The sequence below is a fragment of the Canis aureus genome, chromosome 27, assembly GCF_053574225.1.
Source record: "Canis aureus isolate CA01 chromosome 27, VMU_Caureus_v.1.0, whole genome shotgun sequence".
Lineage (NCBI taxonomy): Eukaryota > Metazoa > Chordata > Mammalia > Carnivora > Canidae > Canis > Canis aureus.
In genome coordinates, this window is record NC_135637.1 from 25,028,585 (window position 1) to 25,042,215 (window position 13,631).

The following is a 13,631-nucleotide window of genomic DNA, read 5'->3' on the forward strand; positions in this document are numbered from 1 at the left end:
GGGTGTAGTTTATGTCTCTGGAATGATGACAAACACCAGGCGGCCTGGGCGGCACGGGCTGCTCATGAATCTCCCTTCAGGGATGAAGAGATCTATTCCCCAAGCAGGGCGATTTATAACTGGGATGGGCCTGCAGAAGACCCCGTGTGCTCGGACTTGCTCGGGCTCCCAGATACTGGCACAGCCCAGGCCGTGGCTCAGTGTGGGCTGGTGTGTGTGCCTGCCAGGTGGGAACCAGCCCTGCCCCGGGGGGGAGGTGGGGGGGGCTGCATGCCTAGAAGTCCCCATCAGAACAGAGCCTGGAGTGGGCACCAAGCCAGTCGCCCCTCCCACCCGGGCTCCTGGAGGAGGGGACCTAGGTCACTGCACACAGCTGAGCACTAAGCACCCAACCGCACCACATACACACTGGCTTCTCATGCTTTCATATCCAAAGATGGAGCAGAAGGAGCATGTGGATAGAGGGGGCAGGGGCCCGACTCTCCCTCGGGAGAGACTAAAAGGGGCCCCGCCCTGCTCAAACTTGACAACTCCAGGAACGGCCGGGAGATTCGATCCCATCTGTCTCTGCAGCACGGAGAGAGGAACCAGTGACCCAGAGCCCAGTGCAGCCGAAGTCCTGGGAGGAACCAGAGCTTCATACCAACAGGCTGGCTGTGGCTCTCCCTGACGCACACCTGGACCCAGAGGCAAGCAGCCCTTCACGGGCAGGCCCTGGTACACTGTGAACAGGGCTCCCTGATCTGAGGAGGAGGCAGGAGCCCCTGCAGAGCACAGGGGAGCAGCTAGGCAAGGTGCCATTGCATGAAAACACAAAGGGGCAAATCTGATGGAGGGAGGAACTAGCTTTTTTGAGGCTGTGCTCCTCAGGTACCAAGGAAAATGACTGTTCAGCCCTTCAGGCAGCATGTGCTTACAGAGTACCCCCTCCCCCGCCACCGACCTGGGGTGACCTGGGGTGACCTGGGGTGACTGAGTTTACAATCTCCTGAGGACCAAGCAAGGCCTGAGGCAGCCTTGGAGTGAGAGCCTTGGAGCTCTCAGTTCCTCCCCAGGCACTCGGGGTCTCCCTGTCTCTCTGGGCATGGGGCTGTGGAGTAAGCTGAGCCGGGGGCACTCACCCAGGGCACACTCAGCCATGACATCTTTAGAACAGCAGGGAGAGGGAAGAGGAAGGAGTAGGGGACTAACCAATGCGGACGTCTTCCGGGGTGGGCTAGAGTCAGGCTGTGAGGTGCGTAGGTCACGGGAATCCTCACCTCGCCTGCCCAGCCCCTCTGCAGTTACAGAGGAGCACATGGAGACCCCGGATTAAACTCCTTGCCTAAGGCCACGAGGTCAGGGCAGACCTCTGCTCCTGGGTACAGTCAGGCAACAGGAAGCCTGCAGCCTGGGGGGCCTGTGTTCTCTGGGAGCCTGAGGCCTAGAGCTGTTTTGATCTCTGGCCCCAAAACCCTCATCTGGAATGTACCCTCTCCCCCAGCACGGCAGACACTGCACAGAGCGCCGCCTCTCTGTGAGCAGGACTTTGCCTCCTGGTCAAGGCCATGCTGGGGGCAGGGAGGAGGGAGGCGGCTGCTCCCTGAGCAGGGAGCTTCCTCTGAATGTGGCTGCCTTTTCCATCCGTATTTCCCATGCGGCTCAGGCATAAGGCTCCTCACCCTCTCAGAACGTCTTTATCAGACATTTTCACTGTCTAATGGCCAGTCCGGGCAGCTTACCGTGTGTGCTCACAGCCACAGAGGTAAGCCAGGCCGCCAGTCCTAGTTCTGAGGGAGTCCTGCCTCTGCTCCTCCCGGGCCCTGAGAACCTCTCCACCTTGGTCAGCAGGGTCTTCCTCCTCAGAGCCGAACTCTGTTCTTGGGTGAGCCCCCAACAGGGCACTCAGACAGTGAGCCCAGCCCTTTGGTTCCTTCCTCCCTGCTCTCAGCCCTGCATGCTTCAAAATGCCCTCCAGGGCTCAGAGCTGTGAACTGAATCTTCTGAGGGATCTGGGCTGGCCTGAGCTCTGAGCAAGCACCCAGGGTTTAAGGTACCAGTGAAAAAATTAATTGGCAAATCCATTATATTCAAGTAGCCAGAGATGCCTCAATTCAATTTAAAAAGGACTCTGATACCATTCAGTGACTCTCTGCTGAACATCCTCCCACGAAGGGTTGTCTCCTCTGGGAGAGGAAAGCTGTCAAATGCATTTTAAGTACTTATTCAATAAGCTGTCGGTGCTTGCTGCCCGCTCACCTTAATTACCAAGTGCCTGGCTTGCTGCTCTGGCTCCCTCCTCGGGAGAAGAGCCATGAGGCTGGGTGGGCTCGGGCAGGGACCCCTACTTTTCCAGCAATGCTGGCTCCCTTTTGCTCGAGGACCAGCCTAGGGCAGCACGTGGCCTCTCTCCTCTTGCTCTTGGGCTCTCCCACAATGGTCTGTTCGTCAGCACGTTCAGGCCCAGGTGAGGGGCTGTGGCACAAACTTCTACCAAGAGGAGTCACAGCCTCTGCCCACTAGGGGCACTTTGCTGTGGCCATTGGCTCTTTGCTGTAATGTGCATGAGGCTCCACCGCCAAACCTGCAGATTGCTGCCTTGGGAAAAGCTGATGCCCAGGCCAGCCTTGCATAGGCTTTACTTCCTGACCACTCAGGAGTTGGGACAGATGGCCCAAGCCAGGCTGTCAGTGGGGGACAGGCTTATCATGTACTCAGGGATGGAGAGAAGGAGAGATGATCCTGTGTGTGGTGGCCTGTCTAGCTAACGCATGTCCAGCAACATAGGAAAACCCTTTCCAGAGGGCCTTGCACCTATACACAATTTGAGTCAAACATGTCTGCCTCCCTTGTACCCAACAAACCTATAGGGTCTCACCTACTGGCTCATAAAGAACCTCCAGAGCTGTCCTAGTGTTGTCCAAAGACAGAAAGCACCAACTCAGGAGGAAGTGAGCTCCCTGTTACTGGAGGAGTTTAAGCAAAGGCTATGATCATTTGGCAGGGGTGTTAGATGGGGGGGGGATCTGAAGGCCAGAGCACTGTCTTTGGAGACTGGCAGATCTGGATCCTAATGCTGGCTCTGTCACTTACTAGCTGTGTCACCCTGAGCAACTAATTTAATTTCTCTGAGCCTCAGGGCCCTTGTCCTTAAGAGAGGGTTACAACTGTTCCCCTCATGTCTTTTCTAGGGATTGGCTAAAATAATACATGTAAAGCACTTAGCACACTGCTGGGTTCTTGGTAAGTAATCAATAGACATTCACCACGATCATCATCATCATCATCATCATCACTGCCATTGTTATTAGTTAATGTCTATCTCAGTCCTGACCGGCCTGCCTGCCTCCCTCCCTCCCTGCCTCCCTCCCTTCCTTCCTTCCTCCCTTCCTTCACTAATGAACAAGTAAATACCTGCACCCACTTAACGCAAGGCATGTAACAAGGCACCCTGGGGGATACAGAGAGAAATCAGATGTGGTGCAGCCTTGGAGGAGGGTACAGCCTGGGACATGGCCGGGCATGGACATGTTAACTAAAATGCAAGGTGAAAATAAATAAATAAATAAATAAATAAATATAAATAAATAAATAAATAAATAAATAAATAAATAAATAAATAAAAAAAAAGCAAGGTGAAAGGCAATGGCTCCCTTCTTGACAGAGTGCCAGGGAATTTCAGAGGAGAAAAGTATCCTACTTAGGGCAATACACCATGGATTTGTGAATGGGGCCGCTGGAGATAGCACCCCAGAGGAAAGCCCTCCCTGGCTATGTCCCACCCAAGCCGAGGCTCTGAGGTAGGCAAGGGCAGGTCTAGGTTCCCTTCTGGATAGGACAGAGGGTAAAGGAGAATGCAATTGGAAGTGGGAAGAGTGGCAGAGCCAGGCCGTGGAGACTCAAACACCAAGCTCTGCCATTTCAACTTGTTCCCTGGGACCCCAAGTGAGAAGGTGATCAGAATTATGCTCCAGCCAGTGCAGGACAGCGGAGACCAGTGGCCTGCAGGCTGGGTGGGTGGTGAGGACAGCAGCATGGGTGATGCAGGCTCAGCCAGTGAGGGGCCAAGTCCTGCTCTGTGCTGATAAGATGGGAGACTGGAGCCACTAACCCTGCTGAACGTCGATGACCTTGCCAAGCATGCTCCTAGGATCACATTAAATGGCCATGTCAGGGGGACAGTGAGTCTCCAGGAAGGGTCGTGGCAGTGGGAATAGACAGGGATGGAGCCTATAAATGTTACGGGTTTGACCTGGCAGGTCTTGGCAGTGACTTGCATTTGGAAAGAGAGATCACTGGGGGTGGAGGTGGCCTGGCGGTTATGGGGAATGCAGGAAGAGCCGCTGGGCAGGCTCGGCCTCAGCCTCAGTGTCCATTAGGCGCTGCACTGGATGTGGGCTTCAGGCAAAGGTGGAGCAGCATTTCTGTGTGAAGCACCTGACGACTCTGCTAAAAGGTGGACTGTGAGTCAGTGAGTCTGGGTCTGGGCTGACCTCTCTGCTGGCTGGTGCTTATTGGCACATGTTCCGTATATAAGTTTTACTCCCTCTCTTCTACCTTTATTTTCCTTCTATCTTGACTTTCTCATCCATTTATTTCTTGTTTCTATGATCTTTGACATCTGTATGTTTTGGTAAACCATCCTAAATAAGTTCTGGAACAAGAAGTGAATAAAAAAGTGGTAAAGAAAACATTATTTATAAATTAAATGGTACCTTATAATATATATTGGTAAGCTTGATAGTTAGGGGTAACCTGTCGGGAATCCTTGTGCATTCCAAATAAACTTGTCACTGCTCAACAGACAGGATCTTAAAGTGACTTTTGATAGAGCCTTCCTAATGTCACTACTGCACCTCATTTGGATTTGTGCTGCCCACGGAGAAGCACAGACTGGAGGGGGCAGGTAGCACACAAGTGGCCAACCTGGCAGATGCCTTGAGGCAGTGCATTGGGACAGGAAGGGCCCCTGAGGACAGGCTTGTTGGCTTGTGCCTACTGATCAGTTGGATGCTGAGACAGGGGCTCCTGCCTAAGGCCTGGTGACTGGATCCACCTGGAAGGAACAGCAGTGGGCAGGAAGGCCCCCGCCCAGAATTGCCACTCTGTGGGGGCAACAGGTGAGCTGGCCTGGGTCAGGGTTGGGGAGACTACTCCACCTTTCTTGTTGGTGCCAAAAGGAGAGGACATAGTCCTGGCCCAGAGCCAGAGAGCCACTACCAAAGAACAGAGGACAAGGCTGGTAGGACACCAGCCAGAAGCTGAGTGTGAAACCTTGAGGCTCAAGGGCAGGGCCATGGCCATTACAGACATTTAGTTGGGTTACTATTCTGCATTTATTCAAATCTCTCTGGTATTTGGTAGCCAGAGAGAGGCTGTAACGTGAGGAAGCATCAAATTATCCAATCAGGTTCTGGGGTAGAGATACCCTACCCTACCTCACCACACACAAAAACAGCTTTCGGAGCCATAGAAGTCTCAGACCCAGGGGAACCTGGCTGGCTGAGTTGGTTGAGCGCCTGACTCTTGATTTTGGCTCAAGTCATGATCTCAGGGTCCTGGGATCAAGCCTTGCATTGGGCTCTACACACAGTGGGAACTCTGCTTGAGGATTCTCTCTTCTCCTTTCCCTCTGCTCCTCCCACCACTTGCACTCTGTCTCTCAAATAAATAAATCTTATAAAGAAAAGGAAAAGAAAAGAAAAAAAGAGAAAAGAAAAGAAATGAAACGAAACTTCAAGCCCAGGTGGGGAAATTGCTTACTACACTGTTTATCCATCACCACATTGATGGCATCCTCATAACAACTTCTATTATTATCCTCATTTTCCAAATGAAAAAAACAAAAGGCTCAAGGTCACCCACTAATGAGAGGTCCCAAATCCAGGTGCGCCTGGCCCCAGAGCCCAAACCTACCCCCCACTATGTGCCACACCACAGAAAAATGCCTAGACATACAGAACACGGGGATAGCCACGCCGTCTGTGTAGGGCCCCCCAGTCTACTGCAGACGTCTGTGGCATTGCTGCAGCCTGCTTCCAGGAAGTGCCAGAGGCAGGTGCAATATGAACATTTATAAAGAACCACAATCGTGTCCGTGCAGACACACGTATGATACAAATGCAGACATGGACACAGGTTTGCATGATTTCCGGCAGACTGACCGGGCTGACCTTATGGAGTCAGCTTTACTTCTCTCTAGTCACTGCTCTTCCCCGTGCCTCTAGGAATCTGGGGCAGAAAGGGTCTCCAGTTTCTTCTGCAGTGTACCCCTCAACCCATCTTGCCTCCCCAACAGGCCAAGCTTTTGGTCATGGATTTGGAGGGCAGGGCGGGCTCTGGAACACTCCTCCTCCCCACGGCCTAGGCCTGAGTCTCTGGGGTTGAGGGTGGGTGGTAGAGGAATCACGTGACTCCCTGGAGGGACACATGACCAAGTACTCTGAGGGCCCTGCTCCTGTCCCAACACAGGGCAACCAGATCTGGGGGGGCACCCTTCCAGCCCTACCACATCCTGCACATCCCAGAACTATCATTGCTGAGGTACATCTGCCCAGGAAGCAGCCTCTTCGGTGAGGAAGCAGCAAATGGCTGAGCCCCTGTGATGCAACCATCTGGAAAGGCCTATGCTGGAACCACACTAGACATGGATGCACAGACCATACTGTGGCCCACCCACCCTCGCTGGGCCCTCCTTGAAGCTCCCCTCCACCTGCCCCACCTGCTGGTTTTGATGGGATGATAACACCTCTCCTCTCTTCTTGCAGGACCTCAGCCTTTGTGGGGAATTCTCTTGGAGGACTCCCACCAGGCCCAGGTGTCTCACTTGCCGATTTCCCCAACAGTCTTCTTTTAGAGGTGGCAGGTGTGTGGCTGGGGTGCTAGCTAGAGGTTACAGAGACCTGAGGGAGGGCTATGGCCCTTTGTGGCACCTCTCTTTAGAAAGTGGACACAATACTTCTTTGTCTTCTGTTTAGGCTCTGGCCACCCACTCTGGACAACAGGGAAGGCCCTCTGCACACCTTGTCACACACATAGCCCTAACATGTGTATTGTGCCAGTGGTAGCAACAGAAATCAACATTTCTCTGGGATACTGGTCCTAACCGATCCTGGATGGGCACACCGTCAATGCCATAGCGCCACCCTGGAACCCTGAATCCAGGATGCAGTCAAAAGCTGTCCTGTTCTTCCTCCTCTTTCTTTTTTTTTTATTTTTTATTTTTATTTTTTTATTTATGATAGTCACAGAGAGAGAGAGAGAGAGGCAGAGACACAGACAGAGGGAGAAACAGGCTCCATGCACTGGGAGCCCGACGCGGGATTCGATCCTGGGTCTCCAGGATCGCGCCCTGGGCCAAAGGCAGGCGCTAAACCACTGCACCACCCGGGGATCCCATTCCTCCTCTTTCTTGTAGCAATTATGATCTGACTGCCCCCAGGTTCAGCTGTGTGCATGCACACACACACACACACACACACACACATGCACACACACACCATGGACACTGGCCTTCCAGCCCCCAGAACAACTTTGAAGCATTCTGCAGGATGCAGGGCAGAGGCCTCTCTGAGGGCTGCTGCTCTGTCATGCGGGCCTGCACCTGCTCAAAAAGAGCAGAGTCCTTGTTTTTTTTTTTTTTTTTAGAGAGAGGCAGAGACACAGGCAGAGGGAGAAGCAGGCTCCATGCACCGGGAGCCCGACGTGGGATTCGATCCCGAGTCTCCAGGATCGCGCCCTCGGCCAAAGGCAGGCGCCAAACCGCTGCGCCACCCAGGGATCCCCCAGAGTCCTTGTTTTATCTCATTAATGGCACCTGTCCTGTGCTCATGTAAATGTGTTTTCCACCAACATGTATAGGCAAAAGGAAAAATAGTGGTTGTGGAATCAAAAACAGAATAAAGAGCAAGTCCTGGAGTGGCAGGAGAGAAGACTCCAATGCCAAGTCTCACTTGACGTGCACAAGCTGTGGCAGCCGCATTGCCAAAGCAGTCCAGCAAACCAACCCAGAACAAAAAGGCCAAAGAATCCATGAATCACCCTGCTGGAAAGCCCCGGGGAGGGGATCTGGTGCTGCTCCAGTGCATCAGACCTGACACACATGGCTGCCTCCACTTCACCTTCGCCAGCTCCAGAGGACAAGTGCTCTGCAAGCCCTTAGTATCAGGAGCCTGAAGAAAAGTCACTTCTTAGCCATTGCTGTTCAGTGGCAAACCAGCTCACCTCCTCGATGAGATCGCTGGGTGTGGAAGGGGCAGAGATGGGGCCTGGGATCCTAGGATACGGCAGGGCAGTACACTTGGCAGCCCTCAAGGTACAGGGGATGTGGGAAGGCACAGGCTGGGAGGGCAGCTGGGAGGCATGACCTGAAATCAGCTTTGGCACCTGCTCCTATGCAGGTCTCCGGCCCTTGACCTGCGTGGGCCCCTCAGCCCTAAAATGCAAGGCTAGACTGGAAGTTTGCAAGAGCCTGCAGTGTTCTAGCTGACAAGGACCCTTTGCCTCTGTGGTCCCTCCTGTAACTCTGCTCCCCTTGGATGGAAGCCAGAACCTCCTTTCTGGGTTCATTAGGAAAGCAGCAGAGAGCACTCAGCATGACACACTGTCGTAGGCCTTATGGGCTTGCTATGCTGAAGCTGAAGAAACGCGGGCTGTTTTCCTCATACAGTCTGCCCTCAGAAGCCTCTAGAAGGTGAGGATTGGAAGTGTCTGTGGATGCTGCTGAAGGAGCTAAGCGCAGAGCAGTGGGCAGCAAGGCTCAGGCTCCCCACCCAGCCTTGAGGCTGGCCCAGTCCTCTGCTGAGATTGCATTGTTTAAATGAACCAACAAATTAATCCATAGTATTGTGCTCACAGGACCTATGTCAAAACAGATCTAAAGGACAAAAGCCATTTTCCCAAAATGAGCATCTTCATGATCCAAAATTCATACCACCTCCCACCTGGTGATGATGAACATACCTGGTTTGACCCTTCCTTACTGTATGCCCAGAGCCCTGGAGGAGGGGTTCCTGACTGCTGGCAGGCCTATGATTAGGTGGGCCCTGGAGGCCTCATGGCCTGTCTTTGACATTCTCTCATATGAAAGACATGAGGTGAGATCGGAAGAAGAGCAGGTGAGGCCACTCCCTAGGTGGCAAACACCTGCTGCATACAAATTTCACACTTTCTCAAGTTATCCATCCATGTTATCTGAAGAATTCAAGCTTAGCACTGTGCTTCCCGATTTACTCAAAATAATAGAAAGCCACCATGTGTGCAGTGCTTTCTATGCATTAGGAAGCCTGTCAGTGCGTTATTTATACATAAGCCCCTTTAATACTCATGTTAAGGGAAAACTGCAAGGTAGGAAGCTGGTCCTCATCTTAGCAGTGAGGAATAGGCTGACGTGTTCTCACAGCTGGCAAGCAGCAAAATCAGAACCTGAGTCCTATGCACTGTAGTTCCCAACCATGATGGTATCACCTGGCAGTCAAGAGTCACCTGCTTCACAGGCCAAGATGTTGCGCGAAGAGGACATGATCCCAGGCCTGGTCCTGTGCCTCCTCCCCCTGCTCATGGCCCCACACAAAACTAAAAGCTGTGCAGAACGTGTGTGAAGTGGTAGGGATGAAGGAGGACCTGGAGATGAACCAGCCTGAAGTTTTAGTCTCCTTCAAAGAAGCTGCCAATTCCCACACCCCTGGCCCTTGGCTCCCATCCCATTCAGCTTGCCCCTGGGAAAGTAAACACACATTTGTCACCCCGACAGCACAATAACGAGAGGAAACCAGGGCCTGCAGGAGGAGCAGACAGGGCATACCATGCCCCACACAGCAGGGCTTGCCAGGCAGGGGCTGCCTCCACCCAGTGCACAGTCACTTCCCTTCTGTGTTGCAGGCTCGACCTGCTGACCTTTCAAGTCAAGGACCTGAGAATCTGAGATGTCTTTCTGGAAAGTTCTATCAAAATGTGACTCCCAGGTGTGGCCAGGCAACCAAAGGAAAGCAGGACAGGTACTCCTCAACCTCAACTGCCTGCTCCCATTATTTTTTTTTTTTAAGATTTTATTTATTTATCCATGAGGGACAGAGAGAGAGAGAGGTAGAGACACAGGCAGAGGGAGAAGCAGGCTCCATGCAGGGAGCCTGACGTGGGACTTGATCCTGGGTCTCCAGGATCATGCCCTGGGCTGAAGGCGGCACTAAACCGCTGAGCCACCCAGGCTGCCCTGCCTGCTCCCATTTATCTGGATATAGTGCAGCTATCAACCTTGATAAAAAGATACAGGGGTGTGCTGGTTGGCAATTCAACTGTGACTCATCTTAAAGCCATGAAGGCTTATTTGGTGAAGTAATAGGGAGACTGGGCCTCAGGGTAGATTGGTGGGCTTGGGTCTGGATAAGTCCTCCCTCCAAGAAGGCCGGCATCCCTGCTCTCCCTGGCCTCCCTCAATCTCAGGTGTTTGGCCCACAGGTTACTGACAGAAGTAGGTGGCACTTCTCTGTCTGGCATCTGTCTGCTGTTTGGGAAGCATGTTATCCTGCAACCAGGCCTGGGAGGCTGAGTTGGCACGCACCTGTTGAAAAGATTGTTGCGACGAACCATCCGCAGAAAGCCAGTGGGGTCAGTGACAGAGTTAAGCTTGTTGTTCATCTCTTCGAACTGCTGGTCCATGATGTCTCCAGCTTCACTCTCGGTCTCACTGCTAGCACAGGCCCTGTAAGGACAACTGCAGAGTAAGCCAATCTAGAAAGGAAGTGCTCGGCTCTGGAAGTGTGCCCTGAGGGCCTGAGCCATCCCCCACCCAGCAAACCCCTGGTACTGAGTGCCTCCCGGAGGCTGGTGTCACCCCCTAACCTGGAGCCCTCCTTGGTGGCCCTGTGGCCCTCTTCCCTCCTCTGTCTTGTGCTTCTTAAACTGCACTCTGGCTGGTTGTTTCTGGTTGTTGCCCCCACGTGTCTGTGAACTCCCTGGAATTGGTGCTGTGCCTGAACTGCTGTTGCACCCGGCATCTAACATAACTACGTTATCTAACATAATGACACATGTTAGATGCTCAACAGCTGTGTGCTGAGCAAGCAGCATGATTTGCTGTCTCTGATGGGGTGACTGGGTGCCTCTCCCATAGCAGAGCTTGGGTGAGTGTGGCAGTATGCAATCTTCTCAGCACAGGTTCCAGTCTAGTCCATTTCACCATTTCAGAAACAGTAACTAAGCACCTAACATGGCCCAGGCACCATGTCGGGCCTAGGGAACACATGGCCTAAAAAGGCAATTTCCACACAAGGAGACAGATGCGCATACAAGTGGCTACAATGCCAGGCAGAGAGGGCACTGTTTCAAACATGGGCTTGAGAAGTGTTGCTGATTGAAGCCTATTTTCCAAGCTCACCATGAGGATGTTACAATTTTCAAATTAATAAATTCATATTTCCCCTCTGACAGACTGTAATAGAACATCTACAATGGGTTTTAAATAAACAGAAATACTCAGAAGTGCCTTGATTCATCAGCATGATTAAAATGACAAAAGGCTTGTTACTGGTAAAAGCCAAGTACTGGTGGCCCAATGTGACCCATGTGGTGGTGAAGGGTCTGAGAGGGCGCCGCCCACCCTCCTCCCAGTCATCACCACACCTCACCCTGCCCTGAGGCTGGCACAAGCGGGACTTCACACTGGGCACCGCCTTCCTTCAGCTTGATGGTTACACTGGATTTCATGGAAATGCTGAGTGACACCCAATCCACAGAGAGTCCTCAGCCCCCATCAACCATGTTGTTTAAAGTTTCCTGCTAAGGACCAATGTGGGAGAGTGGAGGGCGCCCGGGGCCCTGGAGGAAGAGGACAGACTCTACACGCAAACCTCTTAATGCTGAAGTGGGATCTGGAGAGGGACAGCCTTCCTGTCACTCAGAGTGAACAGACTTGGCACATCAAGATGTGGGTTTAACATGAACATGTCCTGTTTCAAATAGGCTGGTGGACCTGTGACATCAGAATGTCACAACAGGAAGGATAAGAAGCCCCTTCCTAGGTTGTTATGGAGCCAAATGACACAGTGTGAGAAGCTGCCTGAAAAACTTGTATGAATGTCAAACCTGATGCAATGGGCCAACCTGATGGGTCTCCTGGGTGGCCAGCCATTTGTACAAACATTATTCTGGTATATCTGGAGGGTGTTGCTGTGTGAGGTTGAAATTTATCTGTATCTGTAGACTGAGGAAAGCAAATTGCCCTCCTCAATGTGAGTGGGCCCCATCCAATCCACTGAGGGCCTGAACAGAAGGAAGAGGCTGAATGAGAGAGAATTTCATTTCTACCTATCTTCAAGCTGGGACATTAGTCTCCTCCTGCCTTCAGACTTGGACTCAGCCTGGAACTTACACCATTGGCTCTTCTGGGTCCCTAGCATGCCAACTGCAGATCTTGGGGCTTCTCAGCCTTCATAACCATCTGAGCCAATTCCCCATAATAGACCTGTGTGTGTTTGTGCGTGCGTGTGCGTGAATGCACGCAGGTGCCCCACTGGTTCTATTTCTCTGGAGAACCTAGACTAACACACCTGCTAATTAGGCACCAGAGCCCTGACTCAGCCATATTCTTTATAGAAGGTCATGCAAAGGCCCAGTCACTGGGAAATGTTCCCAAGAGCTGAAGCCCTAAAGGTGTCAAAGTGAAGCAGTCTTCAAAGAGAGCCCAGAGGTATGATTTCTGGGCCAGCTATTCACCTTTACCCCAGAACCATGCTAACAGCTGGTAAAGCCATTAGTTTGCTTTTCTTTCCAGCCCAGACGATCTGAATGGCACTTCAAAGCCAGCATAGTCCCTGGCATGCAGTAAGTATGCCACAAGAAATTGGTGAATGAATGAATGACTTAACCTGGAGAGCATTTTATAATATGCAAAATATTTTGATTTTATTGTCTATGAGGTAGTTCTTACTGTTTCCACCTTATTTCTAAGGAGACTGAGGTTTAGAGAAGTCAAGGAACTTGGCCAAAGGGCACCAGGCCTGAACCCAGGTCTTTGGTACTGACTTCCCCACCTGCCCTCTCCCCTCTAAGGCTCTAAGCCTGTCACATCCAAGTCTCTCCCAGCTGGGGTTTGACCAGGTGGGGGAAGGGGTGAATATAGGAAGCAAAGGAAACCAGGAAACATCAGAGCACCTAAACAAATCACCATGACTTCCATCCTGCTGGGGAGCAGGGAATGAGGTTTAATTCCTCTTTCTCTGCCCCACGGGCAGCAGCTGAACAGGCGAGCAGAACAGGCAAGCAGCTGAAGGCTTGAAATGCTCCCATGGGGGCTGAGGGCCCTTCACAGAGACCCTGGTAAATATCACTCAACAAGCCCCTCTGTCCAGGGACACATTCATCATCTGAATGCGACTGCCTGCTTGGAGCTGAGAAATCTGCTTGTCATTCAGCTCTTTGCAAAGGGGAGAAGAATTGGCTGGAACCGGTATCAGCCTCCATTATCTTGCAGTTCCACTCTTGCTGTCAACTGCAGACAGAGCCCTCAGAATCTCATGCTTAATGGGGTTGTTTCCTATTTTCTGACCCTTCAGAGTATTAACACTGAAGTGAAAAACAAACAGGCAATGTCACAGACAAAGGAATCTTCCATTTACAAAACAAGCCTCATCTCTACAGCAGGTATCCCAAGAATG

The 13,631-nt window shown here is 52.1% G+C and overlaps 1 protein-coding gene across 4 annotated transcripts in view; it reads right to left on the bottom strand.

Annotated features, from left to right (window-relative positions):
- TTC28 (tetratricopeptide repeat domain 28) overlaps window positions 1–13,631 on the bottom strand; it is a 623,568-nt gene that overhangs the window by 36,989 nt on the left and 572,948 nt on the right. For all 4 annotated transcript variants that reach the window (XM_077874163.1, XM_077874162.1, XM_077874165.1 and 1 more), the window contains one exon: window positions 10,538–10,678. In XM_077874163.1, the coding sequence (XP_077730289.1) occupies window positions 10,538–10,678 (141 nt within the window). The remainder of the gene's footprint in view (window positions 1–10,537; window positions 10,679–13,631) is intronic.